The 21188-nt window shown below is 45.2% G+C and overlaps 1 protein-coding gene across 1 annotated transcript; it reads right to left on the bottom strand.

Moving 5' to 3' along the window:
• Positions 1–1075: 1075 nt before the first annotated feature.
• On the bottom strand, positions 1076–16551 carry LOC149459970 (forkhead box protein O1-like). The gene is made up of 2 exons (XM_089680354.1): positions 15694–16551; positions 1076–1465 (listed from the first exon to the last, which is right to left on the bottom strand). Exons 1-2 carry the CDS (start codon positions 16270–16272, stop codon positions 1076–1078), a joined length of 969 nt encoding a protein of 322 aa, XP_089536480.1. The 5' UTR covers positions 16273–16551.
• Positions 16552–21188: the final 4637 nt, after the last annotated feature.

The raw sequence follows: 21188 nt of genomic DNA, 5'->3' as shown, positions 1-21188 counted from the left end.
AATGGAATCTAAGTTGGCGAGTGTTTGGGAAACGAATTGCAATTGACCTGTATTCGGGGCATATAAAAATTCAACAAAACAAAGGAAGTGTTACCAAGCATACATTCCAAAATAATGAAACAACCTCGTTGGTCGACCTTGAAGGAAACAACCCGAAGGGAGCAGTGTGTCCTAATCAAAGTTTCGACCCCAGCCTTCCCGGAAGGATCAAAGGCCGAGTAGGCTTGGGAGAAAAAAAAATCTTGGAGGCAAAACGAAAGGAGCCACTTGATTTGAAATGGGTCTCCTGGACAAAAATAATGTCTGCTCCTGAGGATCAAAATTACCTCAAAGCCATCCACTGCTTTTGAATGGAGTTGAGGCCCTTGACATTATATGACAAAAATCTCAAAGCCATCATGAAATAACGGATGAAGCGTGTGTGTCAGCAGGTAAAATAAATAAAATACCAATGATGAAACAGAATAAAAAACAGAAAACATTAAAATAACACAAAAAAGAGAAAATACAGTGGGAGACATAGGTATCCGTAAGGATATATACTTGGGGACAACAACTAGGCCCAAGTCGGCTAGGCCAATGGCTAGACAAAATTGGGGACAGCACGACATCAGACACATCAGGAAGGTCGTCACACTCGGCCAGGAAAAACAAAAGCAAAAAAATGCACCCAACAAGGGTTCGGCCGGCAAAAAAACCTGTGTTGAAACCATGTATGGATCAGGAGGGAAGGATCATCATCGGATGCACCACAGAAGGTCTCCCCAGAAAATCATCAGGCAGGCGGATCGCTTGATCGAGGAGGACCTGGACGTTGTGGGGTGCGTGAGTCTCTTCCGGCCTCCGCGAACTGGTGTCCAGATCTTGTTGGGGGTGGCATAAGGGCGGGATGGAGTAGGCGGCAATGAGGACATATCATCCGACAAAGGTGGAAGTCCCAGCTGCTTTAGGAAAGAGTCTGCCCCATGAAAATCACGAAGAACAACTTGAGTGTCGTCCCTAGAGACGACCAGCTTGAAGGGGAACCTCCAACGATAAGGGACACAGTGTTGCTGAAGGTGTGTGGTGATTGGCTTCAGAGCTCGCCGTTTGGCAAGGGTAATCGGGGAAAGGTCACAGAAGAGCTGGAGTCTGTCACCTTTAAATTCCAAAGAAGATTTGTGGCGAACTGCTGATAAGGCTTCTTTGCTTTGAAAAAATGGAAGCGGACTATGACGTCACGTGGTCTGGTGTCTTCAACAGGTTTCGGGCCTAGAGAGCGATGAGCCCTATCCATTCGCCAGTCTGCTTTTGGAACCATGGGAGCAATTGCGATGAAGGACAGTAGGCGATGGTGTAATTGTTCGTCAGCAATAGATTCAGACATACCGCGAATACGGATATTTTGGTGCCGTTCCCCGTTTTCCAGGTCCTCTTGTTGAAGCTGCATTTGGGACATGGAGTTCTTCAGATACACGTCGTCTTCCTCCAAAACATGAACGTATTGCACCAATTCATTAAACTTATTTTCCAATTGATCCGTGCGGTCTCCAATCTGGGCTATTTCCCCTCTGAGATCCAAGGCCAATTTTCCAACTTCAGCGGATATGGAGGCGGTAATATTGCGTAAAACACTTGCAATTTATCATCTAGTGCTGAAATTGTGAGAGAAGATGCTGATGCAGCCTGCTGGGAAATCTGGGTAGAGGGTGGCTGATTCCCTGATGTAGGGTGGTCCATTGCCCCTCCTGTTATGGCCTGGGGGTCAGAATCCTCCATCTGGGGATGGATCAGGGCAGAGGCTGTCAGCTGCTCTGTATTATAAAAGGGTGCAGTACCTTCCGTGGCCACTGGGGGTCCAGGATCGCTCCTCGGACTCCTGATGCTACTAGAGGACGGAGATTGCGGCCTGGATAGAAACCATCGGAGCGGTGAGGCCCTATCTTCCCCATGGAATCCTCTCCCTGATGCCGGGCCGGGTGCTGGATGGGTGTGACTCAACCGCAGCGGAAAGAGAGCTGTGCTGTGTAACGGGTGAGTCCGTGCTGGCCGGGGATGAGCGGAGCTTAGTAATTAAGTGACCGCCATTGTTCCTGGTAGCACATGCGCCCCCTGTAAAAATCTTTTTAAATCTGTCTCAACTGGCTGTCGAAGAGTTGTACACGCTTTGCTTTACTTCTACTGTTTTATTTAGGCCCCTCTCACACCAGTGTTCCATCTGTCTGTTTTTCCTCCATCAACAGATGGATGAAAACCAGACAGCAATGCATTCCTATGGGTAAACGGACGAAAAACGGACATCTTCCATTTACATCAGCTTTTCATCTGCCTCCATTCAGGTCCATTTTTTTTTTTTTTTTAGAACAAGTCTGCATTTTTGTTCCGTTAAAAATCTAAACGTTATAAAAAAACCAAAGTTAAAAAAAAAAAATGGATAGTCTGTTTTTGTAATGGTAGTAGATGTGAAAAGTGAAGTAAAAACTGATCTAAAAAAAAACGGATGAGAAAAAACAGAACACCTGTGTGAAAGGGACTTCAAGGTAAAAATGTGCCCCTCAGTCAGAATCCATTCTTTTTAGTTAGGGCCTTCTCACGCTGATCATTTTTTTTTTTGTTTTTGCATTACAAAAATCGGAAGTAAAATTCATGACTATTAAATCCTCTGGAACTCTTTACACCAGTTAGTTGCTGTCAGTGGTGTTTTTAAAAAAGTCTGCATGTTTTTTGCAGTTGAAAATCCACACCAAAAATACACTTCCCCCATTAAAATGACATAACGCATCAAAAAAGTGAAAAAAAAAAACCCACACACAACACACCAGCGGTTGCATTTTTGATGCAATTTGAGCCACTTGACGTTTTTCACAGATACAGGCAACCACAAAACACACTGGAAATGCTACGCATATGCATTTTTACCACGTTTTTGCAACAGAGCAGTGTGAAAGCAGCCTAAAGGATTTGCATTAGACATGTCCCCATTTCTGATGGTAACTTGCTTAATACCCACCCAGCATTGCATACGCTGGGATTTTTCAGTACTGTGAGCAGTCAGACTATTTGGAAGCATCAAAGAGCAGCAACAAAATGGAAAGTACAATAATCAAGGCAATTAATGAATCTTTAAACACCAAGACACCAGGATCTAGCTCTTTTTATAGCCAATCGACTATAATTTTTTAAATCACACTTTCTTGAAAATAAAGCTACTTCTCTTCGTGAGTTAGGGTTGTGGGTTCTGTCACTTTGCCCATGTAAAACCATCTCTGTCATACTGCATTAGCACACAAGTACTAATCTCCTTCTTATAGGCAGAGGCTATAAACAGAGGGCTCTTTTAAAAGGCTGAAAAGCACATTCCACATCATGCACAGGGTTACAAATTAGCTAAAGTAGTGTTTCTCAACCTTTTTTCAGTCAATGCACCCTTTAAAATTCTGCACAAATCTTGAAGCACCCAAAATGTAAAAAACTAAACTAATAGTTTTACAGAATGCAGCAACATCTACACATGTGGGACACCAAAAATCAGAGATGATTTATTCTTCCAATGCAAAAATACACCTTTGCACACTGGTACCGATTAGTATTCTATCATTTCTCTTCTCCCTCAGTTTCTAGGTCTCACTCAACTAATGTGACCCCAGTCCTGACAGAGAGGGGCAGGCAGGGGAAGGGCAAGCAAGGATGCTGTGCATTGGTTTTTTATGTCGCTGGAGGCTAGAAGGATGTAATGAAAACCAGTGGCTTTGTGTAACTAAAAGGCAGGCTTGATGCACCCGCTGGCTTGTATACAGTTTTTGGGCAATTTTTAGGCATTTTGCCAAGGCATCCTTGAAATCTGAAGGCACCGTGGTTGAAAGGCTGAGCTAAAGTATAGGTTAGGGTAAACAAATCCTGTGTTCAGCTCCACCCCCCAGCCCTACCTTGCACTTACCTGATCTCGTTCCAGGTTTGTGCCCAAGAACAGCATCTATTCCTCTATCTCCTCAATAGAGATCAAGGCTCCTTCTGCTGTCCATCACAGCCAGCGAGGAGAGAGCGGTAGCAGGGCCAAGCAGCACTGTGTGCGTCAATGGACATACAGAGCACAGTTGAGGAGCAAGTTGCTTGCTATGGGGGCACTCAGTGTGGGAGGAGCAGGGAGAGCTGGCAAGGGACCCCAGGAGAGGAGGTTCAGGGCTGCTCTGTGCAAAACCATTGTATAGAGCAGGCAAGTATAACAGGTTTATTATTGAAAAAAAAGCCTTTAGCTGCTCTACAGGCTGAAGAGACGTTTCAGTGAGTTCAGTACCTAGCAGAGCAGTCTGGAAGACAGGTCTGAACTGGCTTACAAACAATTAAAAATGCAGGTTCACTGATCTAATGTGCATTTCAGCTTGTGTTTAAATGTTTGTCTGGAGTTTCTTTAAAGTTGAACTCTAAGAAAAAACTGTTTTTTGACATTTGTTACTTACAAATAACCTTTAACCACTTGCATACCAGGCACTTTTACCTCCTTCCTGCCCAGGCCAATTGTCAGCTTTCAGTTGCTGTTGAACTTTGAATGACTATTGAGCAGTCATGCAATATTGTACCCATATGAAATGTTAATCAATTTTTTCACACAAAAATAGCTTTCTTTTGGTATTTAAATCGCCACTGGGGTTTTTATTTTTTGCACTGTAAATGAAAAAAAGTGCAAAAAAAAATAAAAAAGTTTTCTTTGCTTCTATTACAAAATTTTGCAAACAAGTCATTTTTTTCCTTCACTGATGTGCATTGATGAGGGTGCACTGATAGGTAGCGCTGATGAGGCACTGATGATGCACCAATATGCAGCACTGATAGCACCATCGGGCAGCACTGACTGGCGACACTGCTGGGCAGCACTGAAAATCAGTGCCCTGATTATTAGTGCAGATCTCCAGTCACATTTGCCGGTTATCAGCAGTACTTTCCTTATGCTGTGACAGCGTGAGGAAAGTGCAGCACATAACCGGCAACTGTATTTACATTGTGATCTGCTGTGTCATTGGGCACAGCTGATCACGTGGTAAAATGCTGCTGCGATTGGCCTTTTACCTGATCAGCTCTGTCCATAAGACACAGCGATCACTGACAGTGCCAGGGGCGCGCCGCTGGGGGCGTGTTCTGGGAGGACGTCTATGGACAACCTCCCAGAACTGGACAACTGTGCTGTAGCTGTCTTTTGGCTATAGCGCGGTTGGGAAGTGGTTAATGATGGGTGTCCCATGCGTTGATGGCTATTGCATTGGGTAACTCTTCCATTTATTCATTTACCCCCAATACCACTATTAATGCTAAATTTCCAGTGCCGAGACTGACTGTTTGAGCTCCCAAATAGTGAAGGATAGTGTGTTTCTCCACCTTCCCCTTCCTCCATTCACAAAATATCTTGTAGTCTCTTCACAGAACAGAAAGCATTTTGTTAATTGACAAGGGGAGATCATGAGGTTTACCAACCTCCTCCTCTCTACAAGGAGAGAGGAAGGTAGAGAGCAAGTGACCCACTATCCTTCAGTGTATGAGAGACGGAACTGCTGCCAGTCGCTTGGTACTTACAGTAGTATCAGGGATGAATGAACCAACACTTTTCCCTAGTGTAGCACCAACCACACATGAACACCCTTCATTAGAGGTAATTTCTTAGTAAAATCGTGTTTCCTGGAATTCTTTATTTAGGCATAAATAGGGTAATATGGACACAAGCTTACTTAAAAAAAAAAAAAAAAAAAAACACCTAGAAGGGGATCATGAATCACTGCTGTTGTGCAATCTCAGGGGCATTTAGCAACCTAGTATTGTTACCCATAGCAACCAGATGCTTGCTCTTAGTTACTTTCCGACAGAATGGCCTAGGTGAAATTTAGCGGCTGCTTCAAGCAGAATGTCTATTCCTAGAACACCAAGGCTGGCCATACAGTTTTTTTTGTTTTTTTATTTTGTTCAAGTCAGCGAGCAGAATGAAAACAGAAACTAAACAGATTTCTTCATCTACAGAGACCAAATGGATGGAGGACCCCCCCCAACAGGGACACTAGCAACAGAAACATGTCACATACTAATATTGGGACACTGAAAGGTTTAGTTTACTGCCACAGAGCTGGGCAGTATTACATTAATCAAGGGACGGCTGCTTCCATCATACTGTTCTCTTGTAGGTTCTGTAAGGTAACAAATGTGACATGCAGTCAGGTTGCAATCCACCCCCACATTCTCATTATCATGATTTTATATTAATTTATAACCTTAAAAATGGAGCCACAAACGCCAAAAGAGAACAGCCAAATGAGTAACATATGCAAATATTATATCTGTACAGGGTAATTCATCTGAGTTTTGGGGCATTAGTCATTTTACAAGTGAAGCTAGGATTATTCACATCTGCCACATTTGTGGGTTTCTGTCAGTCTGCTCCACCCCAGCTATTTCCTTTGCTGAACCAAGCATGGCCAGTTGAGCTCTCTCATCCTCTTTTCACGACACATACATAACTCATCTAGACATGACAGCACTTTTAAAGAAAACTTAAGAAAAAGCATGCGTACATGTGAGACGTTTACGGATTTCATGAGAATACAAAATATGACAGTACATACAAGGGGATGTAGAAATAAGCAACGCAGAGGAAAAATGTTAGCTTAAGCAGTGGTGACTTAAACATAAAAGCTGTCATACAAGATGATCTTTCAAGCCATGAACATGGTGTTTTAAAGAAACCCAAGTTTTCCTTCCCCCCCCCCCCCCCCCCCTCCTTTAAACATGGTATGCTAGACTGGTGCAAAGGTTTATTGCATGTAAGCTTCACCCATACATTTCCCAAACTGTCTAGAACAGGTTCCCTGGCAGACACATGAATGTGGGTTTCAAGATTAAAAATTCATCAAAAATGTGCATCCTTTGAAGGCAACACAAAAGTTTTAAAAAAATGCTAGATTTGAATTTTTAACTACAGAGACTATGGTATGCTTAAGATTTGACAAGCTCTGGGACTTGAAGTGATAGTTTTATAAAAGGCAAGCATACATACATTTTTTTTGGCCAACCAGGAAAAAAATAAATAAATCCACACAATCCATATGGATGGGGCAATCACTCCCACTGAGCCATTGTACTCTGACAGCGGGGAGACTTTCCTGCTGTCAGGACATAATGATCAGTACCGCTGGCTATAGCCGATGGCACTGATCCATTCAGGAAAAACCCGACAGGCTGGCTGAACAGAAGGCATACATGGATCAAAATGTCACCAGTCCCTGCTGAATTTTGATCCGTGTATGGCTGCAAGTGTGAAGACCCCTAAACTAGCTGACTGACGAAAAACAGTGAGCTATCTCCAATATGGAAAAAAAAAACAAAAAAAACACAACCCACCAGAAAGCCGTAACATTTAGAAATATATGTGGCTGAAGTGAGATGCAGATCTCCACCTTTCCCATAAAATTGAGTATATTGGCCCTCTCGTAATGCCTGAACTAATTTTTTTTTTCCTGTATAAAGATCTGACAATGCCTAGTGTGCATGGACACTAGGGGCAGAGGGGGGGGGGGGGGGTGGGAAAAAAAAAAAAAAAAAAAAAAAGGGGGAAGAACAAGGATCAAAATGCCTGTAAAAAATTGTTGCTTCTACAGGAGTTTTGTGTTTTGCCTGTGGAAGCAGCTCAATGTTATCCTGTGTCCATGCACATAACGACATTTTAAAATGTATATTTTAAGCTCAGTGTTTAAAAGGCAGAAAAGTAACCCTTCTGCTTTGAGTTTTCTGGCACTCCTACACAGTGTAAAAATGCTCTATATGGAAACTGGCTTTTTTTTTTATGTAAGACCCGTGCACATGGAAACTTAAATGTAACCATTTTGGGAAATCATTAAATCAATTAGTTTAGTTCTACTTTAAAAGGGAACCTGGGGGGGGTTAGTAATAGTTTTCATGTATGGTAGACACCCACTAGTGCTGGCACTTCCCCTCCAATCATTTCTCTATTCATCCTACCAGAGATACAAGCAGGGGCGGACTTACAACTCATGGGGCCCCCGGGCAATAGGGGATCATGGGGCCCGTGTCCTTGCCCAAACTCAAAAAAGCCTATGAAAAAGATGCCAGGGACATCTCATGCGGCCCCCTGCTGACTCCGGGCCCTCAGGCAGTGCCCAAGTTTCCAAATGGTCAGTCCGCCCCTGGATACAAGAGAACACAACTTCCTCCTGTTTCCCACAATTTACTGCTCAGTAACTGAGTGATCAATTGGCAGGTCCAAGTGCTGTCATATATGGGTGGATCCTAAACCATGCGTGTCTCTGACTGGGGCATGAAATTTACACAGGGATTGGGGGAGGGGGACACGGTGCTCTCACTGGTGAACAGGGAAGCATGTAAAACCCATCCATTTTTTTCTGCGTTGTCAAAGTACATGTTTGCTTAAGAAATCCATGGAGGTTTAGCATGGATTTGAGGTTAGTGAAGAACCCTACATTCCCATACACTAGTATCTTATGCCAAGAGTAGAATACGTTACCAAGTGCCCACCATAGTGCTGCATTTCTTTTTTTACCACAGGGACAAACTTAAAGATTCCAACTTGGCCAATCAACTATTTCCATTAACTTTTTGAAGTCATGCAAACATCCAGACATCCTGATTGCTGTTTAACCATTTCAAAAGTACAGTTATCAGATAACATGACATTGTCAATGGATACCTAAACAATACATGCAATGAACCGCAACACAGAACAACCAATCACAAACCTATGACGGAAATGACTCCAAACCTATAAACAGATGATGTTCTGTTGCTTTGGATCTTTTCTGCACCACCAAGGGCTCATTTACTAAGCAGCTGCTGGTGTGAGCTATAAAAAGGTACAGTGGTTTGTGTTGTTAAATTGCATGGTTTACTTTGAGAATTTATTTTTGTAACTATTGAAATGTCACAAAATGATACATCGTTCATCTTTCGGCATTGTAGTGTAGTCAAAACAATGGTGTGAACTGAACTCACATGACTCAAGGAAAATGGTCTTATCCGAGCATTTAGATTGCCTTGGTCAAAGCTGCTCAGCATATCCCAACATATATGGTGTGAATAAGCCCTAAAAGCAAAGGTTGAAGAAATATTCCAAAACCAGCAAAAAGAATGATCCTACAAATATCCATGCACCATGCTAGTCTATCATACAATGCTGAACAGAATGGACAAAAACATTGCGTTACTCATGGATCCTTCCATTACAAAAACATGCAGCCAATTACAATATCCTCTGTATTACATCTACTCATGCACCCAAAATCTAATTGTTTTCTGTTAAGATCTTATTAGCTTTACAACATATCTTTTCATCGGAGGCATTTGTTACGTATGTTATAAAAATGTCATTATAAGCCTTAGCCTTCTTTTATAGACATAGTTTTATGATGTGATTTGCAAGCAAATCTTCGTGTCATTACAAGCTGCTAGGATGACAAAATGCTCTAATTACTCCTGATTTTGCCAGCTCAGAAAAGTTACTTGTCTGACCCTCCTGGCAACAAAAAATGGTAATCACGTTCTGCTTTTGTCTTTTGGGTAGCGTGTGAACTTTAATCCCCAAAGGAATGTCAGAGAAACCCCTGCATCAAGAACTTGATTATTTTTCTGTGAGAAAAGTCAGCTGGTAGAGGGAAGGGAATGAGTCTGAACCAATACAAAAGGTTATGAAATCAGGCCCTCATTACTGACCATCCATTATTATTAGTTCATTCAGCTAATCATTAGCAATTACCGCTCATAAGTAATCAAAATAAATATGTCATTCTGTCAATCCAATCACTAATGTATAAGATGTTAAAATAGACAAACCATATTAGATCTAAGGCAACATCAAAGTAATTCATTCATCGCTTTGATAGGACTATTCATGCACTTATCTAATGCTGCCAAGTCAGACAAATTTTGATGTAGAAATCATAAGAGTTGTGGATATATGCCCCCATTTAATGCCAGATAATAAAATAGAAGCACTGAAACGGCTTTTGTAGTTCAAAAGCTTCAAGTGTTAAGGTGTTAACTTTATCAGTCAAGATATTTTTCTTTATTTTTAACAGTCATTCTCTCAGTGGAGAAAAAAAAACAAAACACACATATACATGCTTATCACAGCACGTGGATAAAACTAATTTGTAACACGGTTAAAGAGGGGTTAAAGAGGCTCAATCACAATGCAAATGGCCAGTGTGATTAGGCTGTGATGAAAGCAAGCATTCCTCCTTGACTTGTGGCACATATTCTAGTTATGAGGCAATGAAACTACTCCAATCCACTAAATCACTGCATGTAAACTAGCATGTGGCACATGAACCCATTTCCATGTGTGACAGAGTCCATTTAAACGAAGCCATCCACAGAGATCATTAACCTGAGTCAGAGCACAGCTCAGACCACAGAGCAGCAGTTCCACAGAAAATGACATCCTCTACACTGGCTTAATTGAATGCATACATAACGGTTATAAATGAGGACAATTTCAGAGATCTGACAGTCAGCTAAAGAACCCCTCAGGGACAATGCATATAAATCTCAACAGTTCATTTAAGGCCAGAATCAGAGAGATGCCAAGAAAGATTTGCTTAAACATTCTTTCTGGGATATTTTTCAGAGGAAAAGAAACTGTTAGAAGTTAGAATGTGTACACCAAAATCAAAGAAAAAAAAAACCAGCTGAAAAAATACTGAATCCTATAAGGAATCTGTATATTCTCAGTCACAAGACCAGATAATGGAAAGTTGCAAGTACTGACTTTACATTATAATCAGAAGTCACTATCCACCAATATACAAAAAAAAACGGTAACCTGGGAATCTGCTCTTCCTCAGGATGTACACAGAGGAAATGGACAGAGGAGGGAATGTGTCATTCTACACAATGAACTATTGTGGGGTCACAAAAGGATCTGGGGCCAACAATAATGCAAATGCCTCAACAAGCAGAAGACCGTTCAGGAATCATCGTGCCTAACAACTCTTCCCAGTCCCATTACACTCATTTCAGTTCTGTCTAGGGAATCACAGCTATAACCACCCAAGAGCATTAGAGTCGAATAACTGCACAGACGCAGGCAGAGTCCCAAATGTGCCATCAAAACTAGACCTGATCTTTTTCGCCAGATCACACATTCATTCCATTGTCAGGAACCAGACCTGCTAGGTGCCTCCCAGGGGTCAGGTTACTGCAAGGTGTTCACACCTTGCAGGATATTACTAGGGAACATCCCTCAAGTGCTGACACAGTAACCTTACACTTGAGTGCTGGTGAAAAATCAGCTATTGTGTCAAGTGTCAATACTTGAGGGAAACACTTAACCTTCCTGCAATCTGTATTTCCCTTATATGACCATAATGCAAAATATCATAATGGTTACCACTTAATAAAGTTGCTGACAAACAACCAGGTGACATTCCTTACTAGACTGCCCAAGGTCTGATCAGAATTAATTTCTGTATGCCTATTAAAAGACATGGCAACACAAATCAGCTGACAACAGAAAACTGTCACCAGGGCTGTGAACTGTCCTTTATTCTAAAACCTCTCAGCTGTCACTTAACGCATCATTTCAGCCTATGCATTATTTTTGTTTTTGAGTGCAGGATTAGAACATCTCTCAGGTTTTCTATTAACAACTGGGCCCTTCTGACAAATTTTCCCTCACTTACTGCTCCCCATTGACAATGGCTTTACTGAGAGAAAATCTCCAACAGCGACACAGACAGAATAAAAATACTTTAATAAAGGAGAGGATAAAACCCTGTCAGCTTCTTATTGGTGTCTATATTCCTATTAGAACCCATCATGTCTGGTGAAACTCTCGTTACTGCAATAAGTAAAGGGAAACTTCTACACAATCCCTGGACAGCAATAAAAAAATTAAAAAAAAAAAAAAAGCTTTAGCTGAACATAAATACTTTAACGTGGTTGTAAAGGCTCAAGGATTTTTACCTTCATGCATTTTATGCATGAAGGTAAAAAAACCTGTGTGCAGCAGTGCCCCCAGCCCCCTCAATACTTACCTGAGCCTCATCGAGATCCAGCGATGTGCACGACAGCATCGGCTGTCCGAGGTCTCTGCCTCCTCATTAGCGGAGACAACGAATGGGAGCCATTGGCTCCCACTGCTGTCAGTCAGCTAGCCAATGAGAGAGGGGCGGGGCCAAGCTTCGGCTCCTTTTGTGAATTGACACAGAGCAGCAGGTGCCCCCATAGCAAGCTGCTTGCTGTGGGGGCCCCCCCGACAGGATGAAGGGGCCAGGAGAGCCTGCAGGGGACCAGAAAAGAGGGGGATCCAGGCTGCTCTATGCAAAACCATTACACAGCAGGTAAGTATAACATGTTTTTTGGAGGGAAAACAACAAAGAACCTTTAGAATCACTTTAACACACTAAACAATTCTCAAACATTGCTGAAACCATCACATTGGCAGAAAAACTTGGCCAGCAAGATTCTGCTTTAAATAAAGCGAAGTCCACAAAAAACTAAAACCTATTTTTTTTTTGTTTGTTTTTCAAACTACTGTTAAACTGCCCAAAGTTTTAGTGGAGCTCCCCATGATGAGAGTTCCTGGCTTTCTCACTTAGTACAACGTACACTGCACAGTCCTTCGTTCTTGGACCTTCCAGCTGCAGGGCATACATACTCGTAAGGGCCACAACATAACTAAAGTCAACAGCACTACTAAAATGTGTTTTCATGATTTAACATATGTACACATTATGCACAAAGGTTAAACTGGCAATGTTTCAGAAGTCACCCTGAGTAAGGGGACCCGGCAAGCCCCAAAACATTGCCAGTTTAACCTTTGTGATGTTATGTACTCATGTTAAATCATGGAAACATGCCCTAGTGGTGACATTGTGCTATTTAACCTACTGAAGTCTCACTTCTCTGGTCACATTTTTTCAAACAAGAATTAGAGCTCCTCATAAAAAAAGCCACAGGTGGAAGTTCCTCCTATAAACCAGAGATACATCCAGAAAAAAACAAAAACAAACAAAAAAAAACACACAAACACACACACCAACATGACCTATCAGCCTTCTGTAGGGAGACTCCATAAATGAAACAGCCTTTCTCCACAGGTTCACCCAGGAGGAACCCTTGAAACAAGTGTCAGGTCTCACAGAACCCCAGCTAAAATGTTTTTTTCTCTGCTGCCAAGTGTGCATTTGCATGATCATGAAGCTGTAGAAAGTTAAAAAAAAAAAAAAGAAATGTGGCACAGCTAGAGTATTTGACACCCTGTGGCAGATTTTACAACACCCCCATGTTCTATACAACAAAATGTATTTTTGCAACAATCATGAAACAAAAAAAGAAAAATAAAAGACCCAAAAAGAAACACTGACAAATATGTATTGTGTCCTCCTACATTACTGGCCATTAACCACTGACCTTACGTTGACAGTCCTTGCAGCCAGGAGGAGAACACTCCACCACTGCTCAAAGAGCCCCCTGGCAACTTTTGGAACAGCCTTTCAACAATTTTGTTTTTTATGCCTCAGAGGAACCCATGAAATAAAAGTTAAGGCCTCAGGGAACCCCTGCTTAAAATGATATCTACATTTCACAGTGAAACAGCATGATCAGCAAGCTGTTAAAAGACAGTGGAGACAAAAATCCCTTTTCGGACTGGTGATGAGTTTAGAAGTGACCCCTTACATTCAATGTCAGTCAGATATTGCCACCTTTCATTGGTAGTCATTGTAGGACAAAGGTCAGTCTGTCCCATTGCTAAAATTTTAAAGGAAGCCCCAACAATTTGAGGAAGTCAGGTTCCAGGGACAGTAGTTGTCAAAGCCTGATCTGGAGGTACCCTAGAGTTCCAGGGAACCCGATTAAGAAAGCCTGCTCTAGGAGAACCCTAGTGTTCTAGGGACCATGGTTGTAAATGCCTACTTCATTAAACCCAAGATTCCAGGGACCCCGACTGTGACAAGCTGATCTTGAAGAACCCTTGTGTTCCAAGGACCCAGGTTGTGAAAGTCTGTTTTTGAGAAACCCTAGTTAAGATAATCTGCTCTGGAGGAACCCTAAAAGAACCCTAGTGTTCCAGGGACCCAAGTTTTAAAAATCTTTCCTGAAGGGAACCAAGTTAAGGAGAAGGAACCCTGTTTGTTAAAAGGCTGCTCTAAAGGATCTGTAGTCAGTAAAGTCTGCTCTGAATGAACTTTATGACTCCATGGACTCTAGTTGTAAAAGCCTGCTCTGGAAGCACCATGCAGTACCAGAGACCATGGTCTTCTCTAGAGGAATACTAGTTGTGAAAGCCTGCTCTGTATGTAGCCGAGTGTTCCCATGACTCTGATTAAGAAAGCCTGGTCTGGAAGAATCCTAGATAAGAGTGCTATGGAGGAACTAGGGTTTGTAAAAGGCTGTTCTAGAAGAACCCTAGTTACAAAAGTCTGCTCTGGATCAACTCTTGTGTTCTATGGACCCTGGTTGGTCTGCTCTAGATGAAACCTAGGGCTTCAGAGAGTCAGGGACCCAGGCTGTAAAAGAAATTCACTTCATGAAAGGCTGCTGTGGAAGAACACACGTCCTAGGAAACCTGGTTGAGAGAGCCTGCTCTAAAAGGAACCTTAGTTATGAAAGTCTAGTCTAGAGGAACTGTGAAGGTCTAGGGACCCTGTTTAAGAGAGCCTACTCAAAAGCAGTGGTCTCCAAACTGAGCCCTTTGCATACCTTTATCTGGCCCTTGGGGCACTATTTCTCCCACTGACACCAAGGAGGCATTATTCCTCTCATTAACACCAACGATGGTGCACTAATATTTCTCCTAATACCAAAGATGGGACATTGTTTACTCCCACTTACGCCAGGACATTTTCTACTCCCACTGGTCATGGTCTGCCCCCTTCCCCAAATTCCGAAATACAGTAAACTGCCCCTTTGTTTAGAAAGTTTGGAGACCCCTGCTCTAGAGGAACCCTATTTGCAAAAGCCTGGCCTAAATGACCGGTGGAAATCCAGGGACCCTAGCTGCGAGAGTCCGCGCCGGAGCGACCCTAGCTGCGAGAGTCCGCGCCGGAGCGACCCTAGCTGCGAGAGTCCGCGCCGGAGCGACCCTAGCTGCGAGAGTCCGCGCCGGAGCGACCCTAGCTGCGAGAGTCCGCGCCGGAGCGACCCTAGCTGCGAGAGTCCGCGCCGGAGCGACCCTAGCTGCGAGAGTCCGCGCCGGAGCGACCCTAGCTGCGAGAGTCCGCGCCGGAGCGACCCTAGCTGCGAGAGTCCGCGCCGGAGCGACCCTAGCTGCGAGAGTCCGCGCCGGAGCGACCCTAGCTGCGAGAGTCCGCGCCGGAGCGACCCTAGCTGCGAGAGTCCGCGCCGGAGCGACCCTAGCTGCGAGAGTCCGCGCCGGAGCGACCCTAGCTGCGAGAGTCCGCGCCGGAGCGACCCTAGCTGCGAGAGTCCGCGCCGGAGCGACCCTAGCTGCGAGAGTCCGCGCCGGAGCGACCCTAGCTGCGAAAGTCCGCTCCGGTGGGACCCTAGCTGCGAAAGTCCGCTCCGGTGGGACCCTAGCTGCGAAAGTCCGCTCCGGTGGGACCCTAGCTGCGAAAGTCCGCTCCGGTGGGACCCTAGCTGCGAAAGTCTGCTCTGGATGAATGGTGAAGGTCCAGGGACCCTGGCTATGGTCCTTGAACAGGTGGCGGACCAGGTTTCCCCATGCGGAGCCATGCTGCTCACCTTCCACCCTGCAGAGCTGTTGCTGTCTCCTTTGTCCTTGAAGTAGGGGACACTCTTGACCATCCAGTCGTAGATCTGGGACAGGGTGAGCCTCTTCTCCGGGGAGCTCTCTATGGCCTGGCTGATGAGGTCGGCGTAGGACAGGTTGCCCCAGGCATTGCGGCGGGAGGAGCTGCTCTTCCGGGGCTGCTGGGCTCCCAGGGGGGACGGGGATGAGGAGGGGGACAGGGAGGACACGCTCGGCGGGGCATGGAGCCCTCCTCCGGGTTGCTGCTGCTGCTGGTGAGGCTGTGGCTGCGGCTGTAGCTGGTGCAGCTCCTGGCACTGGAAGTCCCCGCACACCGCCAGCGCCTCGGCCGGGTCGTAGTCCTCGCTCTCCTCCAGCAGGCTCAGGTTGCTCATGAAGTCCACATTGCCCGGGGCTCCGGGGGTAGCGGAGGGGGGCTCCGGGGCCGGGGACGAGTTGGCCGAGTTGCTGGGGTTGAAGTCCGGCCGGGGCAGCGGCCAAGTACACGAGCGGGGCCGGGACAGGGGCTCGAAGTCCGGGTCTATCTCTACCACCGGCGGCGCCTCAGCCATGACTGAGCCGGACACTTCTCCTTCTTCTACAAGAGTTTCCCGTCAGGAAAAGTTTTCAGTCACTTCATGAGCGCGGCGTCACCGCCACAGCCGGCTGCGTCACACACCACCGACCGACACCCGGGCTGCAGCTGCTGCGTCACCACAGGACAAGGTGTAAGTACTACTGCGTCACCGGCGTTTCTCCGCTCCGTACTCCTCGGCGGCCGCCTGTTGAATGTCTGACTGAAAACTCCGACCTGCCCCCGGCAACCAGCAGCAGTTTACTGGAACCCACCGTGTGTGTCACGCGCCGGGTCCCTCCCACTAGGACAAGGATGGGCGGCGACCTCACTGACAGAACGGGTCTCGGGGAGGACTGTCGTCCAATCACGGCGCTGCATCTTCTGTCTCCGCCCGCCCCACCTTTCCGTGCGCCACGCCCTCACCTATCCAGTCCACTGAGTGGGCGGGGAGGAGGCGCGGAAGGCACGCTAGCTGACCCTTTACCTCCCGATTAGGAGGTGGGGAAGCAAGTTCTGTGATTGGCCTGCGTAGTTCCCGGCCGGCAGCGAGGGAGTTACGAGCGCTTCTCGCCAGATACCTGTGACCCCCCCTCCTTGCCCCTCCTCCCAGGAGTGGGGTTTGTTTATGTTCCTGTTTGCAACGTGTCTGCGGCGCCGGAGTGCCAGAGCGTTCCAAAGAGCGGGGGGGGGTGACACTCTGAACACGCAGGCCGCTCGTGATGAACAGCCCTCAACCCCCCTCTCCTGAAACTTCAGAGGATCAAACAATAACTTGGTTGCCTAGTAACGGCGACTTATAACTTCAGGCTTGTTGAACCATGGGGAAAAGGTCTGTGCGCTCGTACATTCCTGTTATATTAGTGCGACTGCGAGCAGAACCAGGGCTAATGCACACTGTAAGGCCCGTTCACACTTCCCATAGCAGGGACGTTTGCCATGTTATCTGGGTGACTTTCACGTAATTCCATGTGCTGTGCATAGGGCAGTGAATGGGCCGCCCTCAGCGCGTTTGTTGCAGCAAAGAAACGTGAATGCTACATCTTGGCGTCAGGCGCAGGAGCTTTTTGCTGTAATTCTCACTTGTCCCCCCCTTCTTTTTTCGTTTCCTTTCCCTCCCTTCACCCTATCCTTCCTTTTCTTAACCCCCCTCTTTCCATTACTCCCCCCCCTTTCCATTATTCCCCCCCTCCCCTTCTTTTTCCGTATCCCTCCCTCCACCCTATCCTTCCCTATCTTCACCCCCCTCCTTTCCATTACTCCCCCCCCCCTTCTTTTTCTGTTTCCCTCCCTCCACCCTATCCATCCTTTTCTTCAACCCCCACCACCTTTCTATTACTCCCCCCTTCTTTTTCTGTTTCCTTTCCTCCACCCTATCCATCCCTTTCTTCAACCCCCCCCCCTCCTCTCCCCCCCCCTTCTTCTTCCGTTTCCATCCCTCCACCCTAACCTTCCCTTTCTTCAACCCCACCTCCTTTACATTACTCCCCCCTTCTCCCCCCCCCATTCCCCTCCCTTATTTTTCCTTTCCTTTTTCCCTCCCTCCACCCTATCCTTCCCTTTCTTCAAACCCCCCCCCCCTTTCCATTACTCCCCCATTCCCCCCCTTCTTTTTCCATTTCCTTTTCTTTTTCCCTCCCTCCATCCTATCCTTCCCTTTCTTCAACCCCCCCCTCCTTTCCATTACCCCCCCCATTCCCCCCCTTCTTTTTCTGTTTCCTTTCCTTTTTCCCTCCCTCCACCTTATCCTTCCCTTTCTTCAACTCCCCCTCCTTTCCATTACTCCCCCCTTCTCCCACCTCCTTCTTTTTCACTTCTCATTCCGTTTCCTTTCCTCTTTCCCTCCCTCCGCCCTATCCTTCCCTATCTTCACCCCCCCTTTACCTTTCCTCTCCCCTTTCTCCCCCCCCCCTCTTTCCACCCACTTCCTCCTACTCTCCCTCATTCCCTTCTCTTTTTGCTCCCCTATCCCTCAACCCCCTCCCCATTTTCCTCATACAATTTTTCTGGTCCTCCTCTTTCACCTTTTTTACTTTTTTTGCCCACAGTGTTCAGAAATGAATTAGGATGTTCCTTTTGAGAGTTTTGCTATATATACCTTTTTTAAAATATGTTCTGCCATCCTTAAAGTGGTTTTAAACCCTTCCATATACCCAGTGAAGTGACTGGCCTCAGGTGATACACAGAGATGTAAATCCTCCTACATAAGTTGTACCTGTTTATCTACGGTGTGGTCTCCAAACTGCAGCCTACGGACCAGATGTGGTCCTTTGCTTGTCTTTGTCTGGCCCATGAAGCACTATTACTTCCACTGACACCAACAATGGGGCACCATCCTACTACTGATACCAATGATGGGTCACCATGCCTTCCACTGACACCAATGATGGGGCACTATTCCTCCCAATGACACCAATGATGGGTCACCATTCCTATCACTGACACCAACAATTGGGCACTACTCCTTCCACTGACACCTATGATGGGACACAATTCCTCCCACTGACACTAACAATTGGGCATCATCCTTTCCACTAACACCAATGATGGGTCACCATTCCTTCCACTGACACCAACAATTGGGCACTATTCCTCCCACTGACACCAATGAAGGGGCGCTATTCCTTCCACTGACACCAATAATGGTACACGATTCTTTCCACTGACACTAACAATGGGGCACTATTCCTTCCACTGACACCAACAATGGGGCACTATTACTCCTCCTACTATCCACATGTGCTCATTTTTTAAATCCTACTGACCATCAATTCTGAGACATTGTAGACTCCCACTAATGTTGGGGCATTTTCTACTCCCACTGGCCACAGTGCAGCCCTCCTAAAGTCTGAAAGACAGTAAACATTGTTTACGAAGTGTGGAGACCCATAATCTACAGCCATCTTTCTCCTACAACCACTCAAAGTGCAGAATTTACACAGGATTTCTCAGCTCTGAAAAGCGGGGGGAGCTGAAGTGACACTCAGTGAGGAGAGCTGATTGGAGGGTAGGTCACCCCACCAATACAGCACACAAGAACAGAGCTGAGTCTGTCAATCACAGGCTGTGCCCTCCCCTGTCACCATTTTTCTTTTGGGAAGAAACACACCCCCCTCCACACAAAACATGTCAAGTAACTCATGTTTATAGCAGAGGAACGAGGCAGCAGACAGAAATTACATTTAGTGCTCTTAACCACTTGCCTACCAGGCAGTGTTACCTCCTTCCTGCCCAGGCTAATTTTCAGCTTTCAGCGCTGTGGCACTTTGAATGACAATTGTCCGGTCATGCAACATTGTACCCATATGAAATGTTTTACACACAAATAGAGCTTTCTTTTGTTGGTATTCAATTTTTCTTTTTGCACTGTAAATGAAAAAAGAGCAAAACATTTGAAAAAAAAAAAGTTTTTCTTTGTTCTACTATAAACTTTTGCAAACAGGTAATTTTTCTTCTTCACTGATGTGCATTGATGACGATGCACTGATAGCCAGCACTGATGGGCTCTGATGAGGCTGCACTGATAGGTAGCGCTGATGATGAAAAAAGGCGAAAACATTTGAAAAAAAAAAAGCTTTTCTTTGTTTCTATTATAAAACTTTGCAAACAGGTAATTTTTCTCCTTAACTGATGTGCTTTGATGAGGCTGCACTGATAGGCAGCATTGATAGGCACTGATGAGGCAACATTGGTGGGCATTGATGAGGAGGCACTGATGATGCTGAACTGATATGCAGCAATGATGGGCACTGATAGGTGGCGCTGATGGGCATGGATAGGCAGCACTGATGGGCAAGGATAGGATGCACTGACTGGCAGCATTGATGAGTGGCACTGCTGGGCACTGATCAACAGTGCCCTGATAATCAGTGCAGATGTCTTCTGTGACAATTGTCGGTTATCGGCAGCACTTTCCTCTTGCTGTCAAAACATGAGAAAAGTGCAGCAGATTACCGGCAACTGTATTTACTCCATGATCTGCTGTGTCATTGGACACAGCTGATCACGTGGTAAAAGGCCGCTGTGATTGGCCTTTCACCTTGTCATGTGATTAGCTGTGTCCGGATGTGTGCCGCTGGGGGTGCGTGGGAGGGCATGTTCTGGGAGTACATCATATGACGCCCTACCAGAACTGGACAACCGCGCTGGAGCAGTCTTTTGGCTATAGCACGGTTGTAAAGTGGTTAATAGAGACAAGTACACACTATAGAGGGATACACTTTATTAATAATTCATGTCTGAGGTTTACAACCACTTTAACGATTGCCTTCCATGAAATTGATGTTATCATATTGTATAATTTAACTATTTTTCAATAAAGTTTATTGATACAAACATTATTGATTATATTTTTTTAAAACCTTTTTATTATTTTCAAATACAGATTTGTTTTTTTTTTCTTGTCTTGAGTTTTTTCTTTCTTTTTTTCCCCCACGTTGATTTTTATTATCTTTACCCTGTTTTCCTTTCTATACCATATTCATAAGTGATATGATTGCTTTCCTTATAAAAGACTAAGGGGTTTATTTACTAAACCTGGTTGACTCAGAATCTTGTCCACTTCTGCATAAAAACCAATCAGCTTCCAGGTTTTATTGCTGAAGCGTAACTGAATATGCTGAGGTTAGAAGCTGATTGGCTACCATGCACAGGTGCCCAAGATTATGAGTCAACCAGGTTTAGTAAATAAACCCCTAAATGTCTATTTTTCTGCCCTCCAAAATAGCTTTTTTTGCACATGCACAGACGAAGATGCAAATGTGCTGGAGAAACCCACCTGTGTGCAGATAAGCTGCAGAGCTCAGCAAGACCCGCAGCCCTGCAGCACATGTTCAAAACACAGGAGGGGGGTGATACTAAAGCCGCCCATACATTGATTATTTTTCATTGATCACTACATTGTAATATGGGTGA

This window comes from Staurois parvus, unplaced genomic scaffold (genome assembly GCF_062004578.1).
Source record: "Staurois parvus isolate SC_StPar_1 unplaced genomic scaffold, SC_StPar_1.0 ptg000242l, whole genome shotgun sequence".
NCBI lineage: Eukaryota > Metazoa > Chordata > Amphibia > Anura > Ranidae > Staurois > Staurois parvus.
This window is presented reverse-complemented; position numbering and strand designations above follow the sequence as displayed.